The following is a 27,481-nucleotide window of genomic DNA, read 5'->3' on the forward strand; positions in this document are numbered from 1 at the left end:
GTTTTTTTCATGCTCATTTATGTTAACAGTGGCACTGTGTGTGTATTTAGTAATTTGTATTCAGCTGTGTGTGCAGGATCCAAGCAAAATCAGCCTTTCATTTTACAGAGGTTTCAGTGTTTACACAGTAAAATAAAGTCCCTATTTCAAAGAGTTTTAAACTGAAGAGGCTGAAATGGGCAACGGCCACAATCTGTATGAGAAAAGTAAAGTTCAGCAGGAGTGTGTCATTGGTTTGGTCATCGTCTCTGTCATGGAAGGACCTGGATTAAAATATATGGACTTTTTTAACATTGAGTGTGGAAGTACAAAGCAGAAGACGACATTGAGAAGAGGCAACTGCAGAATGCTTAATATATGTAAGACACAAATTGCACACTTCTACATACTGGCAACAACTGAATCAGGAGCTGTCTTGCAGGAGTGAGTTTGCAGTAAAGCCAACATTATCCTGGGATTTATACAGAAGAATACTCTCTAAACCACAAAATACTCTTTCTGCTCAAAGTTAGCCTCAGCTGTGTCCAGCTTGAGGTACATAGCTACAGTGAAGACATGCAAAAACTGGGCAGTGCACAAATGAGAACAACAGAAAAGATCAAAGATCTGAAAAAGATGCACATGAAAAAAAATTGAAAGTATTGAGGTTGTTTAGTCTATTGAAGTGTGAAGGGGAAGTTTTGTGAGTCTTCAAACACATAAAAGTCCATTGTAAAGGTGAAGGGAGCAGTCTGTTCTCTGTGGGGGGTTATAAAAGACATACTAGTCTGAAATGTAGCAAGAAAAATTCAGGTTTCAGTACAAGAGAAAAAACATATCTCCGGGTATTAAAAGCAGTGGACTAGATTGCCTGTGGACTTTATAGACTGTTAACTCTGAAGACGTATAGGAATGGATTAATTGTTCCTCCAAGTTACAGAAAGTAAAGGTGAAAAATAAAAGAAAGTTTTTGTTAACTGGGTAAAAATGAGCTGTTGTTGGATTGTGGATTCATTGCTTTTGTAAGAGGCTAGTTCAGGCTGATGTTTCCCTGGTGCACATTGTCCAGTTTATAGGAACGCACCTCAGCAGATAGAGGAATGATTTCCACATGGAAAGCTAGCTCACAACCACTTCTTGTGTCTAAATTCACATTCCAAGTATTTGGTGCTATGTTTTGTAGGTAGACAAGTGCCAACAGTTAGCAAAGTTGGAAAGAATGGAAGTTTCCTACTCATTGCATTTGTTTCACCTTGTTACTGGATGGAGACTCCCAGCAACTTGTTGTAGTACAGATGTGGGGACTTCATCCATTTTCTCTACTGCGTTGGATTGAATTTCTCTCCTTATTCCTTACTATTGGAGCAGATGACATGGAGATTTCTTGCAGAATGGTGACTTGAACAGCAGAGATTTGAGTTATAGAGGTTCTTTCTCTTCTTTCTCCAGGGAGAACGAGGCCTAGATGGGTTCCCTGGAAAGCCAGGTGTGGAGGGGAAGCAGGTAAGTTACACACACTCAAAAAATGCTATGTTTTCTTTGGAAGAAGTCAAAGATGATTCAAACTGAGACTTGACTTGGGTGGCTGTTAAGTCATAGCAGGATCCTCCTGCATCAGCAGTTTTTGTACTCGTTATTCTAAGAATCTTTGTTGGCACAGTTTTCTCTTTTGTTTGGTTTTAGAATCAAATTGTAATGCAGTATACATTTGAAGGAAACACCAGTCCTTTAAAGATGATAGGTTAGATATTTGTCTTAATTTTTATTAAAGACATAAGGAAGAACATATAAAAATTCAGTTCTTTAAGTCTGATTTTTATAAACTTTTCTTTTTCCCTCTCACAACATGAAAGGGGGAGAACTGGATTTAATATATTTGGTTTGTTTTCAATAAGAAAGGCTTGGGACTATTTACGTTTGTAAGGCAGGATGAAACCAGAAAATGGTCTAAAAGATCAGTACGTTTCCGCTGATTAGACAGATAACATGTTGTCTGAAACTGCTATCTGTAGATCCCACAAGACAGTTTCATTACTTAGGGTATGATAACTAATAAGAGACATCCTTTACTGCCAAGGATCTTCTGGTCTAAGTATTAAAGGAGAGAATTAGAAGCAGAGGCTAAAAAGTGATTTTCCAAAAGCCATGGAGCTAATCATTGCCACCCTTGAGCCTGAAACCTCCAGCATGCTGCATCTGCATCCCATTCACTTGCCTTTGCTGTTTCCCTCTCTGGAAATAATCATTTGGAGGCACGTTTTTGCAGTTGCAGAGGTGGAGGAGCTGTATGTTGAAACCTTAGAATAGTTCATCTTCAGGTGGTTGATCCTGCTGCTCACACAGACAAAACAGCTGCTGAGGTCTGACCTAAACATGCTTTACCAGCATAGCAGCCACGTGCTGCCCAGATCTCTTGCTCTCACTCTTTTAGCAGCCACAGTTTCAACTTGGTTTTGTTGGGAATTATTTTTGTTTCCATACAGGACATGTTTTTTATATTGAGATGTCAAGGTATAATATCATTAGCATTCTTAAGCTTTGTTAAATCTATACCTTCCTCTCTGTGAGATGATAGAGATTATTCCACTAAGCGTTCTTTTGCTTCTCAATGGGGGATTTGACAGTTAATCATCGCTTTCTTTCTGCTCTGTTCCTCAGTCACTGTTTACCCTATACTGAGAAGAATTTGACCAGTTGGTGTTTATTGATATCCTTTTGACATAGAAGTATTTTCCATCACTAGATGCGGCACTGGAATCACAATGAACTATGTTCACTATGCCCATTACAATGTTTACAAGACTGGTTTATACTTGCAGAAAATGTGGATGAAGTGAGAAATTGCAGAGGGACGTAGTGGACGCTGATTGTTTACTACTTTTAAGGAACTATTTCTCCAAGTGACACCCTATTACAGAAGCTGTGTTTTTCTGAAGCTTTTTTGCCTTTTTCATGTCTAGACACCTAGCAGTGGGCAAATTCTCATGCCTGAATTTTATCCTAAATTTTGTGTTTGACACTGATGTACTCCCTGAACTGCAATCCTTCTGAACCACCTGAAATTGGATTGCTGTTATTGGGGCTGTTGTGGCATCTCCATCGTTATTCCTTTTTCTCTCTATGCAGCAGGACCAAAGCAGTCTTATGTGTCATATTAACTCCTAATACAGTACAATGGGACGTAACTCTTAGTGCTGCTCATACCCAAACCTGCAGCCTCGCGTTTGTCCTGTACGTCAAGGGGAATTGCAATAACCTGTAGTATGTAAAACTAAGATTTTTCTCTCCATTCTACCTTTAATAGGGCCCTGCTGGCAGCCCGGGCCCTCCAGGTGCCAGTGGGATCAAAGGAGAAAAGGTGAGTTGGGATGGGATGCATGGGAGGGTATTGGACACACATTTATTAATTCCTTCTTGTGCCCCCAGTGCTGGAAATATCAGTGCTATTGGCTTAAGATTTCTCTCATTTGTGTATAAGTGAAGCTTATATGCATTTAGATGTTTCTCTTTCTCTGACATTTCTTCAGTCTGAAACAGCTATAAGCGAGAGGTAAATTGGGTCTGGTTATAGCTCCTCTACTCTTGCTTTAATCCTCTTAGTGAGAGTAGAAGGAAGTAGAAAATAGTTCAGCTCAGGAAATCTTCATCACTTAAGAAAGTGAGTAAAAGTGTCAATATGTTTGTGTAGATGCCTGTTTTCTAACCCAGAAGATATCAGTTCAGAAAGTGTCAAAGAAACAAGTTCAGCCCTCCTACCTACAAAATAATTATTCACTGCCCTCAGCAGCAATTTTGACCTCATTATTTTACAGAGTTGTTAGAGTTTCCAGGGCAGCCTTATGTTTATCACTCTGCTAGAGATGACATTGTGGTTTTAGTATTTCCTACCTAGTTCTTTGCCATAAGTGGAAAGGCATGGCCAATTCTGGATTTTCTTTCTCCTTTTCTCCTCTAGATAAGGCAGTGAGCCTTGTCCAAGAATGCGGAGTTCAGAAGCAAATCTATTTCCCCTTACTTTCCCATTTAGATTCAACAGCTTTTTTTGGGGGGTGGGGTGGTGTTCAGAAGCACCTACAAGCAGGGAACATCAACTGTGGTGATAAACAACAAGATAAACTGGTTTACTCCATCACATGCACAACAGAGAGCAGTCTTGAGTTCATATCACTTCATCCATATCCCTGAAGCTATGGATTCCTTTTGAAATGGAACTGTTTGGTGCTCCCACAAGATGTTTACCTCCTTGCTCCATTACATTCAGTGCAACTGATGTGTGTCTCTTCAGTCCTTCTGGCTCTCTTTATAATAAATAACAAATAGTAATTAAAGTTGCCTTAAGAGTAAATAGCATGAAAGATATATGTTGGGTCATTCAGAGGCCTTTATTAACGAGTAATGAATAAATAGACTGTGAAAGGAAGCTATATAATAATTTTTGCATTAGTCTGTATCTAAAGTAAAGGAGAGACCTTCTGAAGGCTTAGTCTTAAAGCATAATAAATAGTGGACACTTCTGGAAAAAAAAAAGTGCTGGAATAAATTGGTAGCCTAGATAGCAATAAATCATCTAAAGAGGGTATAGCATCTCAGTGTCCTGCAAACACTATAGCGTGATTCTACTCTATGAAATGACTTGGGGAAAAAGGTACTATTTCTTACTTCCTTTTCTTTTTCCAAAAATTTTTTGCTCTTTCACAAACAAAAGCATTTTGCCCCTAAATGCCCATCCTGCAGATGGATCTGAGCATCAAACAGGTTTATTTGTCTGGTACATGTATGCCAGTTACGAGATTTTTGAAGCTCAAATTTAGTGTTGTGGTGCACTCAGTGCATCATTCACTCTAAGTCACTAAATGTCATTAAAATCAATGTGTAGCATCACAGTGAAACAGAACATAACCAGTTTCTGCAGGCAGAAAAAACAGAGTTAATTGGAATTATATGTTAATATCTAATAATTATGGGATGGTATTGAAAATAAGAATGTACAACAGCAGCTGGAAAACATGTTCGGAGTTTTGTTTTTGTTTTGTTTTATGCTATATATTGTGTTATGTTGTACTCTGTGCTGTGTTATGCTTTTTCATTTATTTTGCATTTCCCTGCAGGGTGAACCAGGACTTCCAGGATTGCCTGGCTCTCTAGTAAGAATTGTTTTAGCTTTCTCAAACATTGTAGGCATTATTGCATGAGAAGAGAAAGTGAAAACTGTAGGTGCGAGGAATTTGCTAAATGAGAGATGTTCTTAAATGTGTTTTAGTTTTTGTTTTTGTTTTTTTAAAAGTGAAGTTTAAGACAGTGAAGATTTTTGAAGAAGATGAGTGATGGGTTCCAGCAAAGAGATACTCTGCCACAATTGTGGGAACGTTTGGAATGTGAAGATTAGGTGAAGGGGCAATGAAAGCATTGCCTCAGGAGCATCAGAGAAAGCAATACTATGACAGGACTGTGCAGTTTCCAGGACTGTTGTTGAGTCAGTGCCCAGTGGTCTTTTGAAAATAAAGCCGGTGAAAGTTATTAAAGCAAATGAAAGTTCAGAATTGAGTTGAGTTGCTGGGTGCCTTTGTCATGGACTGGATGTGAGAGCTGGGAGGGGAGAAGACAAAGGTAGTTTCTGAGGAGGGGAAATGATCTTTCATTGTATCATATCTGAAAAAGTCCTGGTGAAATATGAGACAACTAAGAGCTCATGGGCTAAAACCAGGAAAGCAGTGATAAAAAAGCAAACCTAGAAGACAGAAGAGGGGAGGTCATAATTCCTGTGGCACTAGATTTACATGCCTTTGTGCGTCCCTTTGCCGTTGGCAGTTCCTTCAGGGACCCCAGAGGTGTCACTAGTAGAGATATAAGGCTGTCCAGAGGTTAGTATTTTCTGTATGAAGAAGTCTTCTCCAAGTGAATGGAAAAAGAAGATTTACCTCAACGTTATGAAGAGGAGAGGATTAGAACTGAGTTTTGCAGGGGCTGGTAACAAAGCACTTTGGGAGTATCCCTTTTACTTTCCAAAAAATAGGATAAAAATTAGGAAACAGCACTCTTGGAAATGGAAATGGAAAGCATCAAAAGACCACGGATAGCAGTAACGTTTAACTGTAGCACTGTGCCAAAGAAGGACACGGTGCTAAAGACAAGTATGAGAAGCTCCCTGGTCATCATGAGGAAGGTAGCAGGCAATTTCCTTACCCAGAATGTGGTAGAAAGCAAAGGAAGGAGAGAAAGGGCTGAAAAAAGAGCCTTTTACTGTCCTGCTTAAATGTGAAATTAGTGACATGGCAGTAGTTGCCAAGAGATTTCAAAAAATATGTATAAAACCTGAAAATGAGCCTAAAGTTCCAGAAGGTAGGTGGAGAAGAGGCTGAGAAGACTGACAGTTGTCACTCACAGCCACGGTGTCTTGCATAGAGGAGCTGAAGAAAGGTCTGAATCATGCACATATTGAAAGTCAGCCTGCTATTTATATGGTGTCTTCTCCATTCCGTATGACTTTGTAATTTAAAATAAGACAAGATCCAGAGGATTTACTAACTTTTTTATACCCATGAGATAATTGATTAAGTTCTCGCTGTTCATACAGCCACACAAATCACTTCTTAGGTAACTGAGAGAGCAAACCTTGTGTCAGTCTGAGCTATTTAAGTAGAAAGCATCCCCCAGGCTGCAGCAGTATTTGGGGAGCTGCAGCACTTGGCTCCAGGGAATGGCAAGGAGACAAAAACATAGTGTGGGAGACCAACATACCCCTGGCACCTCCTCTGTTGTCTTTCCTCTTTTTCTCCTTTATGACTCTGCATTTCCATTGTAGGTGCATACTGAAGGCCTGAAAGGAGAGCAAGTAAGAGAGATTCGATATCTATTCTTCCGTTACAAGGATACTTTTATGTATTTCAATTTCTTGTTAGATTAGACTTTGTTTTCTATACTCTAAATAGGAAAACGTGTTTCTTGATGGCATGACAATGCTTCTATCCACCTTAATTTTGACGCATTTTTTAAAGCAAATAAGAACGGAAAAATAGCAATGTCCTTTTCAGGTGCAGTGAATTTAATATGAATTCACAGAAAGAATTAAAAGTATGAATTGCAGTGTCAGCTATGCAATTCTTTAGGTCCAGGAAAGTGTTAACATGAAAGTCAAACTATATTTGAGTTTCTCTCTGAACTTGGACACTTAAATAAGGGAGAGATACCCGTTGCTTCCATCTGTTAGTCCTACCTATGGATAAAATACATTTAAATGTTGATTTTGTGTTGGTGGATGCATGATTTGTTTTTAACTGTTATTTAATATAATTATATGCATCATCTAATTGTTACTTTAAAACCCTTTACAGCTGTGCTGGCTCAGGGGAAATGCCAGTGGAGGCTGTTCTTGCAAGAATTGCTTTTCTCTACCACCAAACCCCAATCCCTAATGTTTTATTAGAATATCCAGGATAACCCATTGTCTTTGGTAGAGTTAGTGCCTTTGAAAAACAAAAAGCTAGTAATGGATAAATGCCTACTGAGTGTGGGTGGATCAGTCTGTGTGCAGTCTGATGCGTGCAAATAATTCAAGTAGCTGAAGGATTAAGGAGAAAACCAGCTGGTCTCTACACTGGTTCTTTGGGATCTACGAGGAAAGGGGTAGTATAGATCCTGTGCACATTGCCAATATGAGTAATGCGCTCATATAATTTTTCATACAGATACTTTAACATTTAAAAAATAAAACCATTTCTGTAGGGAGAGCCTGGGCCACGAGGACCACAAGGCCAACCTGGACTTCCTGGACCTCCAGTAAGTTGTTTCTCTAACTGCTTGAAAATCCCAGAAACTGAAACTCAGATTAGTGTGAGGAATACATGTAAATCTTGTACATTATTCAGGAACTAAGATCTTAAACAGTGGCCCCAGACTCCTGTTTTCTTCACTGCTGAAAGTGTCCTGCTGTGGATGGCCGCTCTGAACATCTGGAGGCAGTATCCAGGACATGGGCAGTCATCACACAGAGACAGATTTTGCCTCAAGGCTGTTGTCATGAAGAACCTGATTGTTTTCCTATTTCTAATGTCCTAAAGAGCTGTATGGGCATTCAGCACATCTCAGAGAGGCACTCACTAGTAACTTGAAAGCTATCGCATAATGAAGGTCAGAAAACCCTTTCTGTAGAAGGAGTTGGCTTCATGCCACAGGGTCCTGCCTAAAATATTTTGTATATGAAAAGCAAGAGTTAGGTATGTGAGTTTGTACTTCAACACAATTTTTGCAACAATTTAGACATGCCAGCATTCTTACTTCTGACTTAATTTAGCCGCTTCCAGTAATATTTTATAACACAGGTCTGCAGGGTAGCTCAGTTCAGACTGTCATTGCTGCCTCATTTGCAAATACTCTGCATTTTCTCACTTCTGAATTGTTTGTTGTGTCTCACTGTTGATTGGGTTTTGTAAAACTGACGGCATTGTGAAGGTGCATCACTTAGGTAAATCTGGTTTTAATTGTATAATTTAAATATAGTTATGTGCTCTGTGTTTAATCAGGGCATTGTCACTTTTCTCTATCCTGTTTTCTTATTCTTTTCTGCTCACAGGACAACATAATTATCAGGTAAGAGTTGTCTAGGTAGCCATGCAGTAACCATAGCACAATACAGCTAGGGAGTGGTTATATAGTTCATTAATTTTTCTTACTCAGTTAACTTTCTAAAACTTTTCACTTTTAAAGGGAGAGCCTGGTCTGGAAGGAAAACCTGGAGTCCCTGGTTTACCAGGTCAAAGGGTGAGTTTCTGTTTTTATTTAATGTAAATCTCAAGAAGCTGAGAACAGCTTTGCTCAATAAGACTTGACCAACTTTACATATACTTTTCTACTTATTTAAGGATCCTGGTGGCCCCAGTCCTTTTCTCTATTCCTTCTTTATGGTCCAGGGACTTTCAGTACCTCTTTCATTTTATGCAATGCCCTGTGGGACCCTAGGAAAGTTTCCTTTTTGTCGTTTGTGCTCCTGTCTTTTTGTCTGCTCCTTGCTATCAAGAGGGCACTTGTTATGATTCTGAGTATGTAGAGCCACTGGTAAGATGGAGGTGTTCAAAGTTCAGAGAAATGCTGTTGTCTTGGAAGTCAAATAAACGTAAGGACACTTGTAATGCTTATTACTTTCTAATCTGTTTGAAATGTACTGAAACAGAAGTTTGCACAAATGGGAGCTGGTATACCATTCTCTACCAGGAACTTAAATAGTTTAGTTAAAAAAACCCCCCACATATATTGTTTTTTCTCCAACTCAGAGTTATGTTTTGAAATATTCAAGTATCGATAAAAAGAAAATTTCACAGTGGGTCTCATCACACCACATGAATCTGCTCTGAATCTGCCTTTCCTTGCTTCAGCCCATTTGTATGAAGAACATTTCACTAGGCAATAGATAAGGGTGGGACTGAGAGATCTCTTTAACCTTTGTGGAGGCAGCCACTTTGGTCTCAGTACTGCTGTTTGATGGGTTACTTTTTCAGGTAGACACAGAGACTTGACCCATAAATCAAGCTTCATCCATAGATGAGATTGTGGGTGTTGCATGGGAAGATTTGCGCTTGAGTCAACACCAGTGCTGTCAAAGAGTGGGCGTGTAAGAGCTGCTTGTGGGCATGGGAAGGTTGTGGGCAAAGAACAATACAGGGAAGAAATAGATTCCTTGGTCGGTGGTTTTCTACAGACTTTCCATTGAATTGCATGCTGTTAAATTGAGCTGTAAGTACGACTTTTAAGAATCTTCTCCTTCGGAGGATGTGACATTCAGTCTCGTGTTAATGCCACAGTTGAAAAGGGCATTTACTTGCTTTCATGTACTTTTCCAGTCCTCAGAAAATATCACCTAAACACTTTAGCAAATAACTGTGCTGTGCTTCACTTATGAGTTAACAAGTTCTGAATTGTCCTGTTTCCAAAGCCTGCTGTGAAAAATTGTTTCTTGAATAAGATTAATAGAGCATGTTAACTGGGGAAAGGACAGTGATCTGTCAGGATCTGCAACACGACAGAAATTGCTCCTGCTAATGATCATTTGATTAAATATGTCATTTGATCCATAGTGTCTTTGAAAGTTTCCCTAGTCTCTGTTGTGTCTAGCTAGTTAGATTTCTTCTCCTAAGGGTCTTTATTAGTCATCAGGCATCTTAGGTGGATAGATATATTTTTTTTAATTAAAGACCATTATTCAATTAGTGAATACTAGAGATGAATCAAAGTCCTGGATCTACATGGAAAACCCATATGTGAGAGAGATAACAGATTAGCAGATACTACTGATTCACCATTAGTATAGTTCTTGACAAAGCACAAGTATAAATTCAGTCATTGATTACCATCCTATGTAAATTTGTTTGCAGAAAGCATTTATCTAGACAGACTTAGAAGTTAAAATGCCAAGAGCAGAAATCTCCTCAAATATTTGTTTGAGTCTAGGTTTAAATGACTGGATGTGAAGTGAGGGGAGGCTCTAAAGCCGCAACTCAGAGATGTGATGAGCCCTCTTGCACACCCCTGAACAAGAAGAAGGCTCTCTAGCAGTGATCAGGACATCAGTGTGGTCATGATACCTCAGTGTCATTGTGGCTCCAGTCCTGTCTTCTTGTAAGACTGGGCTTGTTGATTGGGTATTAGGAAAAAAATATTCACTAAAAGGATTGTCAGGCATTGGAACAGGCTGCCCAGGGAAGGTGCTGAGTGACCATCCTTGGAGGTATTTAAAAGACATATAGAAATGGCACCAAAGGACATGGTTTAGTGGTGGACTTGACAGTGCTGGGTTTATAGTTGAACTCGATCTTAAGGGTCTTTTTCCAACCTAAATTATTCTATGATTCTATTTGAAGAACTGCACATCTCTTCATTCTGCTCTCCCTGTAAATAGGGATAGGTGTGTAAAGTTGTACAAGGAAACCAAACAGCCAGAGCAGTTGTGAGTATGGATTTGTCTATCACTGAGCACACCTTTGGGTCATGCCAAGTAGTCATCAGTCACAAATGACCCTGCTCTGCAGGGTGACTGTACCTGGCAGGCTGGATTACAAATGTTCTCTTCCTTTGTGAAAAGGAGATTTTAACTGTATGAACCCAAGCTTCTGTGCTCTTTGCACATGAAACCCTGGCCCATTGTATTTAGCACAGACGTAGCCTTCTTCACTGTGGTGAGAACAGAAAAAACAGGCATAGCTGAAGACAAATTTGGGACTACTTTTCAGTATTGTTAGCAAACCTATGCAGAACAGCTGAAAATCACTAACCACCTGTTTGGCTAATTCCTATGCTGTTTTATGCGGAAGGTGTTTCTAGACATGATGCTACAACAACTTATATCTCCTGAAAATTTGGTTCTTGAACTACTTTATAACTATACTACACTGATATCTTGTAATGTAAGGGACAGATTGCAATGCAAAATTGACTTCAGGACCTTCTCAAGTAGTGCACTGCAAAGGGGCTGATGTAAAATGATTACTGTTTTGCAATGTGATTCAACCTCAGTTTTGCTTTATAGTCTTCAACCAAGATGTAAATGAAGTTGGCACATGCACAGAGCCCCTGTCCTAACACAGGACTGCAGATACAACCATTTGTTGGAGTTCTTAGAATCCTCCAGTACTTTAGTTAGCTGTAATGCAACTGGCACAAACTACTAATGGAGTAAAGATGTGTTTGGAACAATTTCATATAGGAATTAATGTCTCATAACAGTCTGCTGGAAGTGAAGGATCCTGAGCTGTGCAAGGACAGAGGCAATGTAGGCTGTTGTTAGAAATACGATGCAACAGCCACCTACACAGTGTGTAGATTTCATAGAAGATGACATATTGTGCCAAACACCCTTGTGACAGTTTGTCTGACAGGTAAAGGGTCATATATTTTTGGAAGATTTCTAGGAAAAGAGAAAGCATTATATTCTTTTAGCCTCAAATCACTTTTTCTGCTGTTGCTGAAGAAATAAAAGAATACACGGAATAGTGCAGTTGCCAATAAAAAGGCATATTCTTTATAGAATCACAATTTGTGTTATAGTAAAGAAAGTGTCAGTTTCATTTCTTAAGATGGCTACTGAAACTTATTTTTTCATTTAAAAGAATTCATTGTACTAGAAAAAAAAACCAAACAAACCAACAGCTTTTATATCACCTGTATCACAGTTCTTGGAGCAGTTGCAGAGTCTTCTACTAATGTGCAGTATAAGTATGGCTGAATAATCAAGTGTCATTAAGAAGTCCTGTCATCAGGGCTTCCGATGACCTAAGGCTTCTTCTGGCCTTTGTATTACCGATGGTTTAAGACTATCTTACAGATTGCTTAAGATCAAGAACCAGGGTTCAGTATTGGGGCCAGTTCTGTTTAATCTCCTTATCAATGATCTGGATGGGGGGATTGAGTGTGCCCTCAGTAAGTTTGCAGATGACACCAAGGTAGGTGGGAGTGTTGATCTGCTGGAGGGCAGGGAGGCCAAACAGAGGAGTCTGTACCAGCTGGATCAATGGACTGAGGCCAATTGTCTGAGGTTCAACAAGGCCAAGTGCCGGGTCCTCACTTGGGTCACAACAACCCCAGGCAGCGCTACAGGCTCGGGGAAGAGCAGCTGGAAAGTGCCTGGAGGAAAAGGACCTGGGGGTGTTGGTGACAGCGGCCGAACATGAGCCAGTCTATGTCCAGGTGGCCAAAAAGGCCACCAGCATCCTGGCTTGTGTCAGAAATAGTGTGGCCAGCAAGACTAGAGAGGGGATTGTTCCACTGTACTTGGCACTGGTGAGGCCTCACCTCTGACAATTCACGTCCGCCCTTTGATCCTGTCTTGGGGCAGGAGATAACAATTCCAACCTGAAACAGGAAAATGGGTTTTGTTCATTTTATTAGTCAGCTGCTTCTCAGTTCCTGGCACCTGACATCTATTTTTTGACAATGATACCCTCATATCAAGAGCACACAGTGGGAAGAAAGAAGCTTTGCTGTTCCCATCTGTCTTGTAAGACCTTTCAGTGATAGACAATACTGTGTCTTTGATTTTACTCAAACTACCTGAAAAAGAAGCAGAACTCTGAGAGTCTCTTTCTGTCTTAGTTTTGTTGTTGCTGATGGGGTTTTTTTTCCCCTTTTTTTTTTTTTTTTTTTTTTCCCCCTCTTCCTATCTTTTTTCTTCTGTGAAATTGAAGGGAATTGAAGTACTTTGATTCTCCTCTTAAGTTTTTTGACACCTGAACTACTGAAATATTTTTCGGAAATAAACCCAACATTTTTTCCTTCATAAACACAAAATGTGTGGATGTCTGACTTGCTTCTGGAAAGCATGTCAGGTTGCAGGCACAAGGACGAGATGCAGCTCCAGCAGTTGCAAAGGGGTGTCTTCTGCATCTTTAATTCAGCTGTCATGTTTCAGCAGGTTTTCATGCTCATATGTCCAGGCCCCCTGAACGTTTATCCCTGAAGTCAGAGCAGCACAAAAAGCTTAACAGACCATTCTTGACTCTTTACAACTAGATTACAAGGCTATGACTCTCAGTAAATGCTACACTTTTGTTTTACAATAGAGCCTAAAGGGTCTTGTTAAAACTGAGGGCTACTGGGTTTAAGGCACACCCTCCACCCAGAAGAAAACTTGCCAATACATGAAAGGTTTTCCCTTTTAGCTGTCATAGGGGAGATAAATTTGTCACCTGCCTGGAGGTCTGCTGAGCTTTTCTTTGTGTGTTTGATGGTGGGACAGAAATACATATATTTGACTTTCCTCTTCTTGATTCAACTCTCTCCTAAGTGGGTTGTTGCATATGATATTCCAGTTCTGGCCAGTCACAACTTGAAATGGGCAGTCAACACTATTTGAATGCTTATTTCTTGGTGTGTGAAGTCCCTTTGATTTGAACCACCAAGGGAAGGAGAAAGTTGATTAGTGTGTTCAGGGAGAGATGTGCAAATAACCCAGGAAACAGAGGAGAATGAGTTTGCCCAGCACACTCTGTAGACTTTTTGGAAAGAGCCAGTCCTAACATACAATTTCTCTCAATGTCCAAAAGTCCCCATAGCCCATATTTTTATTTGTCATTACAGCCCCCGTGATCACTGATTAGCTGTCCAGCCCTGGTGGTGTTTGCATCCTCAACCTAGAGGGAGGTTCTCACTTCACAGAATCACAGGATCACAGAATGGCTGGGATTGGAAGGGACCTCTGGAGATCATCTAGTCCAATCTACCTGCCAAAGCAGGTTCACCAGAGCAGATTGCACAGGAATGTGTCCAGGGGGTTTTGAATGTCTGTAGAGAAGGAGATTGCATAATCTCTCTGGGCAGCCTTTTCTTCTTAATTTATTGTCATTGTCTAATACATACGAAGATTGTAAAAGGCTCTAGTGCCTTCAGGGAGTCCAAACATTGATTAAAAGTGTTAGATTTCTTCTGGGTCCTCTAGTAATGTAGAGTTAAAAAGACAGAGCTGAAAGAGGTAGTCCTAGCACCCCATCTAGCTTACAAAGGAAAGAGTTGGCATTGATGCTAGCAGTCTTTCACAATTAAGAATGCTTCCTATGCACTTGGTACCAAACCCACCTCTGTTCCTGTGCCAAACCTCCTGGAAAACCATGCTATGAAAATATATGGCAATTCTGGCTGTTGGACAGCAAGGTAAGAAAGAGTCCTGCGCTATGATACCTTTCAAAATTTCCCCTCTGGCAGAGTGGAGTCAACATTTTCCCTTGGTTTCTCATCTTCTGTATGGCAAAGGTCTTCCCAATGGATGGTTGTGTTCATATTATCAGTAGTCATGGGTGTTTGGAATGTTCAGACAATGTTGCCTGCCCTTGGAAAGTTCAACAGTGCAAATATAGAAATGTAAGCAGTTAAGAAAAAGAAGGAAAAGGGGATTTATGGTGTTGATTAAATCCAAAGTGAAACTGTAATTTGCAGTGAGGTGAATATATCCATTTCAACTAAACCACACATTTTTAATGGTGCTATTGTTCAAATAGCTGATGAAGGCAAATAACATGTATTTCATATAGTCGAAGAGTACACATTCTTACACACTTAGCTGATTCTTACTGTAAGTAACAGAGCATAATTGCTGGTGTTCTCTGTCATATTATTTGGTGATGTGACATTTCACTGAACTTTGCTCTCATAGGTATAATTTATCCCAGCAAGTATTTCTATACTTTGTAACTGGCTGTAATGTTACGGAGCAAATCTGTTGTAGTTTTATTTTGGCTAACTTCTGAGTGGCCAAAATGTCCCCTTCACAATAGGAAATTACGCTCCCAGACTCTCTGTTGGTATAATTATATACTGCTTTAAGGGGTTTCTCAGGGTTTTGGAAAGCACCAAAGTTTCTCAGTGTTATACCCAAGGAAAGTGTAGGCTCCTTTCACATCTCTCATTGCTGCTACAGATTAATGTGCCTGGCCATCAGTATGGAAACAGAATAACCTGTGTACTTGTCACAGGAGTTATGTTCTTCCTCTCCCTTCTCAGCTTTTGAGATGGGTTTGGGTAGAAGGCGATGCTGCTACATCCATCCTCAGGTTACCCAAATAATATTTTTCAGGTGATACAAGTTTCCAAAATGCAGCAAGTTTAGCAAACTGGAAACAGGTAAAGCCCATAAGCTATAGAGCTGGTAAAGTCTCATTCTATCGACCTCCAAAATAAGGTCTACATATAATACTTGTATCTCTTCACTTGCAAGGTTATAACGCTCATTGGCATTTTATTGGCCTGAATACTAATGTACATATAACCCATTGTGGTTTTGTATAGAGAAAAAACCAGGGTGTATTGACACTCTCTAAGTTGTGATATCTGGGTGACTACTTAGGGAGCTAATTCCATTCTGCTCCTTCAAAGGGTTATCAAAAGTTTTTATATTAATGTCTGCTGCCTTCATTTCTAGCTGGTGTGTTTTGTGGACTCATATTAGAGTGATTTACGAGTTTGGAGGTGAAAGGCTTTGGAAAGTCAGTAGCAGTCTTTGCCCTCATTTCTAATATTTGCTCTTCTGTTGAACATACAGGGCAAAAAGGGAGAACCAGGATTCCCAGGAATCAATGGTCTGATCGGCCCTCAGGTAAGTGATAATTTCTCCATTTTTATGTAATATGTAGAAAAACATATTTTGTGGCAACAGGTTGCTCGGAACAGCAATGCAGCGTGCCGTGAGCTAGTTCTCTTCTCATCTGCACCATCTTTGAAGTAGGTATTTCTCCTTTAATAGCCAAGTTAAATTGTCCTGTTGTGACTGAGAGAAGTCTGCCTGTCTGGCAGCAATCACTTTCACCTTTCACAGTTTTTCAGTATCTTTAAATAGGGGCATAAAGAGATGTTTTGTATATGATCTCCCCACTGTTTGTGCACAGAGCACTATCATTCCGGAGGGAAAGCAGTGATTTGTGTTTTGTAATATTTAGGCCAGTGCCTCAGCTAATTGTTGGCTGTGTGAATTGGCAATTGCAGATATACCTCCTGCAGATACTGTATTGAGGGAAGAAGCAGTTTAAAAGGTATTTGCTATTCAGAAAACACACTTCTTAGAGCACAAGACTCTTTCTGTGGCTTTGATACTCACATTTCTACTTGTTATAGAGGAATAGTTGTTGGCTTATTGAGGAAGGTTGAGACAGGAGCTTAAAACGAAATGTTTATTCTCCCTGTGAGGAAGAATATCTTAAGTTAATGATCCCTTAGCTCTTTTTTTTTTTAAAAGCTTTTGGCAAGATAGTGCTCCAAATTGCACCATTGGTAACATTGTGAGGGCAAAATAGTGCTGTGTATGTCAAAAATTGTCAGAGAGGATTTGGGATGACATTGGATCAGCCCGTTCTGCCCTGTATTGTAATAGCACTGGCACTTGCCTCTGGCTTGGTTTCTTGCTAACTTCGTAGCCAAATTCAGCTGACTCAATTCACTTTGTAGGGTCACTCCTTCAATAAGAAATATATCTGTGGGAATGTCCTTGAACGGGAAAGATGCAACCTCACTTTAAGCTGACCACGCAGGATGAAACCAAGCCTTTCCTTCCTTCACTTTACAATAATAAATTAAGAAACTGGGTCTTTGGCTTTGGGATTTTATTTCAAGAACCAGTTGAGTTTTGGACTGTAATGAAGAGCTCCTGTTACCACAGCTGTTGGTGATGTATTGCAATAAACGGCACACCGCTAGACAGCAGATACGGATTTTTCATTTGTTTCCTCTGGCAAGCTATGCCCTTGTAACCACGAAACACGATCCAGAAATGGGTTTTGTGGCAGAAGTTTTGTAACAGGCCGTTCACATGTCTGTGGAGGCTGTAAAGAGAGACAATCCAGGAGGTTGTGATGCTGTGCAGGTGAGGGCCCTTGTGTCCAGCTGGGAACCTTACCCCACGAAACAACACTTGATATGAGTTAACGTATTTTTAAGACTTTTTCCTTTTGGTAGAGTATCTAGTTTGCATGTATTTCATCAGCAGCCTTCAAGAGGAATGAAGACAGTATTTCTAATGGATTTAAAAGATTTTGGGGTGTGTTTGTTATGGTTTTTTTTTAGTGCGTTTGTTGTTGTTGTTTTGTTTTGTTCTTTTATTTGTTTTCCATTGGATAACATTAAAAGGTCCCCCCTCAAGCCTTCTGAACCATTGGGAGAGGATTTTCCTTTGCTTTTGGAGGAAGGTTTTTCTCCATTCAGTATTTCTGAGATACCCTCACTATCCATCCAAACTTGCTCAGCTCAAGTTCTCTATAAATTTAAAAAATATATATTCATGTGTTAGCGATTTTATAAATGTGTCTGAGAAAATTACTGACAAGGCAGTAAGTAATTTTCCTTTCCACACAGGCTAAATAAAGTTAGCAAAATTTATGTTAATTAAAATCACGTACAGTGCGAGCCTCATTGAGGGATGCTTAAATTGACTCTTCCTCCCACTAACTGTAAGAATGGAAAAAGATAGTTCTCCTATTTCTGCAATAGAACTCTGTTCTGGACATATTACTGCAGATTTCCATATTTCTGTTTGGAGAAAGTGCTTACATTCAGTTTGTGACAAAACTACTTTCCAGCTTAACAGCACTTTTTGTGACATTTGGTTTCTTAAGCACTCTATCAGCATTTTTTTATCTTAATCAGACTATTTCCCTAAGAATATCCAAGAAGAAAAGTGCCTTCCTTATGCTGTAGTTGCATGGATATTCTTCCAAGTCACATATGGAAGTCTGTTTCACCTGTTCCTGTGCTATATCCATAGCGTTGAGGGCCAACTGAGTTATGTTGGCCATATATAAGCTAGATTTGGACTCTAAAATAAGCTGTCTTTCCTCTGCTATTTTAAATTTAAGTGTTGTTTTGTTTTCTGACCTGGTTCCTCCCATCGATACCTGTGTGGGAGAAAGGTAGGAGTAGTTATAAGAGCTGTAGAAGGCACATTGTTGCTGAAAGACATAGAAAGGACCACCTGAAGTTATTGTTGGGCTTTGTCAAGAAAAATAATTGCTGCCATCCTCGGTCTGATTGAGAAGCCACAGAAGGATGAAGAAGCTGTGTGAGGGAACCAGCCTGAGGGCTGCTCTGGAGCAGAGTCAACAGATGCAGTGATGAACTGCAGTCGAGATGATATCAGTCTGATTCTCAAGGACCAATGACTGGCTGTGGTCACTTTTGAGTTATCAATAATTTAAGTGTCAAATCCTGAAGCAGTAGCTAGGAGGCAACTTCTCAACTCGCCTGGGGATGTTTTGTGACAGTAGGATAGCTCCAGTTTTGCCTCTTTCCTTGTACACACCAACTCAAACTAGATTTTTATCCAGAAAAGATTTTTAGATTTTTTTGGTTTTTTTTTTTTCCTTCTAAATTAGCTGTGGTGGTGAACCAGTCCATGTGCTTATTTGCTCTGTGTTGTCCAGTCAGCACCCCCAAAACCAAACATTTATTTTCCAGTGACCTTTAAAAACGGTGCATCTTGCAACATCATTAAGCCATGGAGTAGACACTCTGGGTCTTACTTCCCCTCTGGATATGAATGATTTTCCTGCAGCAAGGACACAGACATCTGAACTCATAATGTGTTTATATTGTTATTATTTATTTGTACTATTTTGGTTTCCAGGAACCGTAATCATGAGCCAAACTTCTATTGCAGCAGGCTGTTCAAATGCAGACTGAAAAATGAGCATTTATGTAAACTGATTTCAGTTGAAATAGTTGGATGAATACCAAGCATGGGAAACAACAAGGCTGTGCATTTCTGCATGTTCACCTGAGATATTGTTGTGCCTGGTCTATCCCACTACCTGTTGATAGGAACAGTTCAGAGAAGGGGACGAAAGCTGTTGATGAAGCACCTTTGAAAATGTTTTTTCTAGGCATTAGGAGAAAGCAGATATGCAGTTAGGTAGCTTATGCCAAGTGAGCCATGAGACTCAACAGAGAGAGGAGTTGACACCCCAGTGCTAACTAAGGGCTCAGACACCCTGAGCTGTATCCCTGAATTACCAGAGCTGAAATTCAGCCCCAAATACAAGGACTTGTTGGACTAAGGATGGGGTTGCATGTGTCTGGGCTCCTGCTCGTGAAGGTCCACTTAATATCATCAGTGGAGCCTGAAGCTCTGCTAAATCAGGTACCTACCAATGGTCCACTGACCCACTCCCTGGATTCTCCAAGCTGAGCAGGTACATACTTTCCATGTGTGAGACAGCAAAACAAGTCAAAACTCTTTGAGTTTTAAGCTAAAATGCCATATCTCACCCTTGCAATACATTTGGGCTGTTACTGAGGTTTGACTTACGCTAGATAACCTGGTGGTGTAACTAAGACCAGTACAAGCTGTACCTTTTGTGGTCTTTGCTGGCAGTGAGTTAATTAGTATAGACTTGTCTATAGCTCAAGCCCAGCTTTTCTTAAGTAATTCAGGAAACAAATTATATCCTCTGAAATGCACGATGTCCTTAATGTCCTTTTTATAATGCAAGTTAAATACAGTGAAATGTAAGAAAAGGACACAGGCCCCAGCTGCAAAGCTCAAATTGAATTCAAACTATGTCAGTGCTGTTTGAAATTGGAAGATATTGCTCAGAGTTATCTTTAACAAGATCTATACCTTTAACAAAAATAAAGAAAAAAAAGTCTACACCAGTGCAGATCACTAATAACACTGAAATGAAAGACCATAAAGGAAGTTTCTTTGTTGTTTTTCTCATTTGCTGCACTGACTCAGTAAACCAACTAAAAGCAAACACATAAGGAAATAAATCTTCCTCTATAGACAGAAGAGATCATGTCTATATCTTACACTTAAAGTAATGAAATTAAAAAAATACTACCTTTCACTGGAAGCAATAAATTCTCGTGGAGAGACTGCTTTGTACAGTCAACTTTGTAAGTCAACTTTATTCAGTACTTTTACAGAGCTGGAAAGACAGTTCAGAGAACTTTTTTCGAAAAACTTTATTTTAAAAAATAATGTTGGTACGACCATTACAATGCCACCTGGTGAAATAACTTGAGACCTCATCTGCTCATGAATTATGACACCATCACCGAACCATGATTAAAGAGTATGCATCATAAGTAAATGCTCACATCCAATGGCTCTTCAGGCTTTTGTTTTTTGGTGTCATCAGCACCAACCTTTTCCTATATCCTCTTATCTTTGTCCTGGTTTGTAAGGCAGGATTTAAGTAAAGAGAACAATATGGTGCTATAATACAGAATTACTGAAAATAATTCACAGTAGTCGTGCTGGTGGATACTGTAGTGCCTGGGGTGCGAAATTAAGAGCAGATTTGAGCACCTGGTACCAGTGACCACTCAGATCCAGCAGAGGAAAAATGGAGAGTCAGAGCAGAAAGTGGCATGGTGAGACACATGGACGGCTCCACAAACCTACCTGTAACAGCGACATTTTTGATGAGAGAGAAGTGGAAATAAAGGGAAGACAGCACAAAGCCAACAGTAGGAGTTTGTGGGAACTTTCTGAGAGATGAAATTGCAGGGACTAATTGGGTTTGAAGGAGAAATGAGCACAGACACTGGTGGGGAAAAGGCTGTCATGCAATTCGCTGTCATTGTGGCAGCAGACAGGATGCTCCTGCATGTTCCAGAGGTTCTTCTCATTCATAAAGCTGGCATGCTGCCTAAAAAGCCCAGACCACAGTCTGTTTTGACATGGGTTAAGGGCTTATCTAAGCCTTTCTCATTGTGCAAGAGAATCCAGTCATTGACATGGAATGATACACAGAAAATATGTCTGTGCAAGCCTTGCCTCCAGAGACAGATATCTGGAAATGCCATCAGACTTCAGTTTCCATCTTGGAATGGGATTTGTTCACCTCCCTCTAAAACACATCCATCCCTTCTTTCATGGAAAAGAGATTTAGGCCGAGCAGCCTACTGATGTAATCACAGCCAAAGGTTTTTGTTCCTTTTCAGAGCTTCCTTAGGGAGTGCAGAACACAAATCTTAATAACTCTATCTTTCCTTTCCCAGCTTGTCTTTCAGCAAGGTACACACTAGAAGAGAACATCCTTTAGTGGATGCTGGAGGACAGACACAGCTGGTCCTCCAATATATAAAGTGTCTTGAGAAGTGTCCCTGCATTACATTGTCTAAGGAATGGAGATGGCTGAAACACGAGCCAGAAAAATCCACACTCTCCCCCAATGTTTATGAAGATGTCCCATTCCACGACACACACACACCTCTACACAGTATTTGGACTTTAATGAACATTTGGAATACTTTCGTTTCAAAACAACAGTTTGGAAATACTTTGGTTTAAACATTTTGATAAAAGAGCCACGTTTTGCATATGTTTTTCAAACTGAGTTGGTGGAGTTCTGCTTTAGAATAAAGTTTTCATATATCAGTTTTTTCCTTCAGCATGTAGGAAGCACACATCAGTCTTCACCAGCCAGAAAAAGAAACATTCCATGATTAATTTTTTGTATAGATCAGAGCTTTAAAGGGACAACACTGGGGACTGGATTTGTGACAGGGTCTCTCATCTGTATAATTCACCAAATGATCACTCAAAAAGGTGATGAGTAAAATTGAGTACTTGAATCTGGATTCAGTTACAAAAGGGAAGCAAATAAACAATGATGTTGAGATTTTGGGGTTAAACATTACAGGCTGTCCTGCTGTAGCTGTTTTATGGATTTTTTTTTGTTTTTTAAATCACAAATAAATGTTGTCAATTTGGTCTTTTCCAAATGTTTATGAAGAATAGTCCTTGCTCTGAAGTACACTCAGGAATCAGGAGAATGGCTACAATAACAGAAATTTATACACAAGTGAAGCTGATTTGCTCTGGACAGTAGCAAAAAGGAGGGCTCTATACAGGAAAATGATATATTTCTGCAGCTTCCTTGTGATTGTGCCATTTTATTTCTCTGTATGCCAGTCACTTTCTATAGCCCAAGTTGCAGAAAGCAAGAAATTCAATACGACAGTAGATATACTGGTGCACACAGTCAGCTGAAGCATCTCCTGGGGATACTGGTGGTCATTATGTAAAACTTTCTACATCCCTCTCAGAGAGGGTTGTATCACAAGAGCTTTCCATTAGTGGCTGTAACATTCATTGAAGCAACATGTGGTGACACTACCTGAGTAAGGCAGTCTTGGGCATGATGTCCCAGATGATGGAGAGCAATGAAACTGAGTTATTCGTGGCAAGTTAGGGTAAGGATCAGTGTGCTTCTATTTCAAGATTTATTGTTGCATACAGTTATTGTGGTCCAGAATATAGAAAGTTTGAGAGAATAATTAGAAATTGTCTTGGCTAGTGAGAGTATCAAGAGTTACTAGGAGAAATGGTTGGGATGAGGAGGATGTAGGACCTTATGTTTCAGGGATTACACCAGTTGCTGACAGATGTTTGAGCGAGACTTTGCTTTTAGGTCAGAAGGTCAGATTAACTGCTGTCTGTGCTGTGTGGGGTAACTTTCATCATACTTGGGGATTCTTTGGCTGAGGCACAGTCCTGGCTGGCATTTTTCACCTCTTGACAGACGCTTCCTGAGGTAGGGCCATGGAGCATATGTGTTTGATGGTGGGAAGTTGTTCAGTTATTGGCAGAGAGGGGGCAAAATTAGGCTATTAGGGAGGAACAAAAGGAATTTGCAACAAGTCTGCAAAGGTAAATTTTACAGTTTCTTTCCTGCACTTACGCATAGTCCACTATGCTGTTGAATCAGTTTGCTGTTGTTTTTCTAAAAGTACCCTTGCCTTCTTTCCTGGTACCTCACTCACTCTTCATGGAAGCCCCTTCTTGGAGCCCATACCTTCTGCAGAGCCTCTCAGCAATGTGATCCTTGTAGAAGTGGAGTAGGGCCAAGCAGAACTTCAAGGTACCTGATGTCTGAGGTCACTCCATCTAGTTGTGCCCACAGTGTAGTATTATTCTCTTGTGCTGGGCTAATTTGGACTGTTCCTTGAATGATGGAAACTTTAGTGAGTGACAGATGGTCTCTGCCAGGTGTCTCCTGATAAGAGCTCCTCGTCTGCAGGACCTTCCTGCAGTAGCAGCTGGACCAGCATCCCCAGAAGCTGATGTGGGGCTCCCCAGGAATTATGTCAGCAGCATCAGTGCATCCCAAGGCACATATTTCTGGGAATTTTTTAGTTATGCTCACATTTGAAGCACTTCACAAATGCTAATGTTGGTGGTGGGATGACTCCATGTCTGGAGTTGCAAGGAAAACAGATCGTGGGAACCAAATGCATCTACAGGTCCCTTTTCTGGTTGCTTTGCACCATCTATTGGTGAGAGGCTATCTTCTCATCTGGCTGAATTTTACAAGTATATTGTAAAAAGACTGCTTATCTTACTGTCTCTCTGTGTCCTCACTTTTCTACACCACTTTCTTCAGCTACATTTTTATTTAAATGTGAGATGCTGATATTGATTCATGACTCATAATACCTTAATCGCAAAAGCTTGCTTTGTGATATTGAATGGTGACACAGGTCTAGCAGGGAAAATGCTGACTGACCATTTACTATCATGCATCAGATGTTCAGTTTCAATTCTTTACACAGGGTTTTTGTGGGGGCAGAGGGGCCTGGTTGTTGTTATTTTATTTTATTTTAATTTTATTTTTATTTTATTTTATTTTATTTTATTTTATTTATTTAAGTACAAACACAGCAGAACTCCCTCAATACTGAAAACTGAAAATGAATGAAATCATCATGTTAGAAAGACAGAGAGAGACAGACAGGGTAAAATTTCAACTTAGTCGTATATCCATTTTTCACACCCATCCTACTGTTTTTTGCTTAGGTCTTGTTCCAAAAAATACACAAACACATGCTTCGTTCTGAGCACAGGAGCAATCCTGTCTTGTCTACAGTGGAAGCTGGAAGTTACAAACACCTATTAGAATCTGTCAAGCATGGAAACAAATCTCACAGCTAGGAAGCCAAATTTAACAATTCGCTCAATACACAGAAATAAATTCCTCTGAAAATTGGATGGCTATTGAGAGAATATTTTCTCTAAGAGAAACAGCTATTGTTGGGAGATGAGTAAGAAAGACTATTAGGACATTTCCAGCTGAATGTGGTCATTAAAGCATTTGTGAGGACCTTTTGATATCAACAAGGTTAATGCAGAGCACTAAAGTGGTGCTGCATTTGGTTTAAAACACCTGATCCACTGCATTCTTTCTCCATCCTCTTGGTTTCCTATTTTTACCTCCACCCCCCAAAAAAAAGCCCAAACCATGAGCCTGTTCCATCAATTAGTTACTTCAGAGATCTTTTTGCAGAGGTAAATTGTTCACTTTGAAACAACATTAATCAAGACCAAATTAAGCTGGATACTACAAGGGATCCTACTGGACAAGCTTTGTGTTGTGTATTATTGTTGATGGCCTTCAGCTCCTCCATCTCTCGTACTGGATTGGAGGATGGAGCTCACCTGGTAGCAACAGTAATTAGCGACTAAGTGGGTGATCCTGTTCTGCTGCTGAGTCTGGTTCCCTTGGAGCTCAGTTTGGCATCTCACATTTTTTTGGTAGAAGTTAATGAAATAAAATTGAGTGCTTTTGCTATTTTGACTGTGTAGGGAAGGACTTGGGGCTTTCAGCCACTAACAGGGAGTTTGATGATAAACTGGTTTTGCTTCCTCTTTTACAGGGACCTCCAGGGCCCCCAGGCATTGCTGGACCCTCAGGACCACCTGGAGCACCAGTAAGAAAACATGCTTGGGTTTTTTTTTTTTATTTTATATAAAGGAGAGGAAAAAGCAGCAGAGAGAAGTTTAGGTCATGAGTTTCAGTGGGAATTGAGTCATGGCCTCTGGCAATATATTTTAACTTATATTTATCACTGAAAAGCTACAGCTGCTCCTAGAGGACAGCTTCTCTGTGCTGAATTTTGGAACCACATTGATACTACCTGAGCATAAGTCAATGTCTGCAAGACACCCCACAGCAGAGACCTGACTGCTGTGGAAGGGAAAATCTCATTTAAACTAAAAGCAGCAACCTCCAGTGAAGTAGCTGCAAAGGACAGAAATTCTGATTTATATATATATTTTTTTTTGTGCTGGTTTCATTTTTCAGGGACTGCCAGGGGAAATTGGAGTTTCTGGTAAAACTGGACCACCGGGACCAGCTGTAAGTGTTGAGGAACTGCTTCCCTTTCCCCCATGTCTTCAGATACTTTAATTCTCAAGTCTTTGACTCCTTTCCCACTGCTTGTCTGCATGCAAGGTTTTAACATGTGCTCCAACATTGTCACCTTTAATGCAAATGTTAATATCTGATGCCTTTTGTGAACAAGGATTTTACCAGATGCAGCTCCATTATTCCTACACACTGGGACCGTGATGTTGTCTTTATATGATACCTTTCAATAGTCATTTTGTATTTGGCAAGATCTTGTTCTTCCAGTCCTGGAGTTTTCTGAATGGGACCAAAGAACTGAAATTAAAATCTCAGATTTCAGAGTATAGCAATTTCTGTTGGCTGTTAAGCCAAGAAAGGTGAATTATGAAATACTTTGTATTAAGAAGTGCCACCTACAGACTGCAGTATTTGGAGTCTGACAAAACTTTTTCTCACCATTTAAAATACATTGCAGGAAGTAATTTGAATTCTTATCCTGCTGAATGATTCTGTCTTTATGTATTGCATAATTTAATTTTAGGAGTCTATGTATTGTGTGAGAAATTACTGATATTTAAAAGGAGAAATAGACATTAGAACCCCTTTATAGGGAGAAATAGGCATTAAAACCCCTTTATAGCTATATATAAAAGAGACTCATAGAGCAAAATGTAATTTTTAAAGTTATCTAAGAAGCCACAGTGCATAGAAGCCCTATATTACTGGTTCTCTGTAACAACACTGACATCCAGTGGTCATTCACCAAAATCGGGATACTGGAAAAAGGGCAGAGAAGAAATAGATCTAGTTTTATTGGAGTCATGGTAAGAAAAGATTCAGAACAAAATGCATGTGATGGTTATTCTCTTCGTTATTCTCTTCTTAAACTTAGGTCAGTGACAAGAGAGATGATCTGAGCATGGTTATGCTGAGCTTGCTGTTAATGATTTAAAGAACAGACACAACTGATTATTTTCTCTTGTTTAGGGGCTGCCTGGCAAAGATGGATTAAATGGGCTTCCTGGTCTTCCGGGTCAAAAGGCAAGTGATGCTATGTACCTGGGTAGCTTATTTAGGTGATCTAGCAGGTGCAGGCAGGAAGGGGAGCAGATGTCCAGAGCCAAACATCACCAATCCCACATCACTCATCCATCAGTGAAGCTCCAGGTCTAAGTCAGCTGGTGGGATTGCACTGTACTGAGTCCTTATGAAGATGGAACTGGTTATAAATATGGCAAGGATGAGAGGAAGTTGTCTTTTCCTCAACCATGGTATCCTATTCAGCAAACACAGTTGAGCATTGCAAATAGAGAAGCATTTGCTGTCAGTCAGGAAAGCCATTGACATTGACAACTCAAGGCATATATCCAAGGCACGAAGAAGAAGAAAAATGAAGTGTGGCAGGCTCCAGAGACAATCCTTTCTTTCCTTCCTGAAGTGCTGCAAAGAAGAAATACCACCCCCCTAAGGCTTCTGTAGGTCTGTGTGGCAGAAAAATGGTTCTTCATTATTTCCTACTCCATATGCCCCATTTGAAAGCTTCCTCAAATGGCAGATTGGGAAGAGTTGTCACCTCTGCTGTGTCCACAGTGGGAGAAGGGAGATGATAGAAGATTTAGAGGTAGGAGACACTCTGATTGAGTTGTCATCTCTATGTAAATAAGAAACAAAGTGCCATATTTTGGCTATGAAAGCCAAACTAGGCTTTGGGGAATCACAGAATCTAAGGATCCTTATTTGAAAAGAAGGAAGCTTTGTTAGAACTCACCGTAACAGCTACAACTATCTCCATATCTTCATCCAGTGATGGATATGTGTTAGAACCAGAACCAATATATTCACTATTAGGTACTACTACTATTCAGTTTGAAACAATATTCATGGTAGTCCACCAAAACCACAAAGAT

General features: G+C 40.0%; 1 protein-coding gene across 1 annotated transcript in view; it reads left to right on the forward strand.

The window, feature by feature from the left end:
* The window catches only part of COL22A1 (collagen type XXII alpha 1 chain), a gene marked incomplete at both ends in the record, with an annotated part of 197,763 nt that overhangs the window by 109,563 nt on the left and 60,719 nt on the right, over positions 1–27,481 (forward strand). The window contains 10 exons of the mRNA XM_080339502.1: positions 1,429–1,482; positions 3,284–3,337; positions 5,088–5,123; positions 6,782–6,811; positions 7,702–7,755; positions 8,683–8,736; positions 15,995–16,048; positions 25,102–25,155; positions 25,530–25,583; positions 26,562–26,615. Of these exons, the coding sequence (XP_080195628.1) occupies positions 1,429–1,482; positions 3,284–3,337; positions 5,088–5,123; positions 6,782–6,811; positions 7,702–7,755; positions 8,683–8,736; positions 15,995–16,048; positions 25,102–25,155; positions 25,530–25,583; positions 26,562–26,615 (498 nt within the window). The remainder of the gene's footprint in view (positions 1–1,428; positions 1,483–3,283; positions 3,338–5,087; positions 5,124–6,781; positions 6,812–7,701; positions 7,756–8,682; positions 8,737–15,994; positions 16,049–25,101; positions 25,156–25,529; positions 25,584–26,561; positions 26,616–27,481) is intronic.

This window comes from Nesoenas mayeri (genome assembly GCF_963082525.1).
Source record: "Nesoenas mayeri genome assembly, chromosome: 2".
In the NCBI taxonomy this organism is placed as follows: domain Eukaryota; kingdom Metazoa; phylum Chordata; class Aves; order Columbiformes; family Columbidae; genus Nesoenas; species Nesoenas mayeri.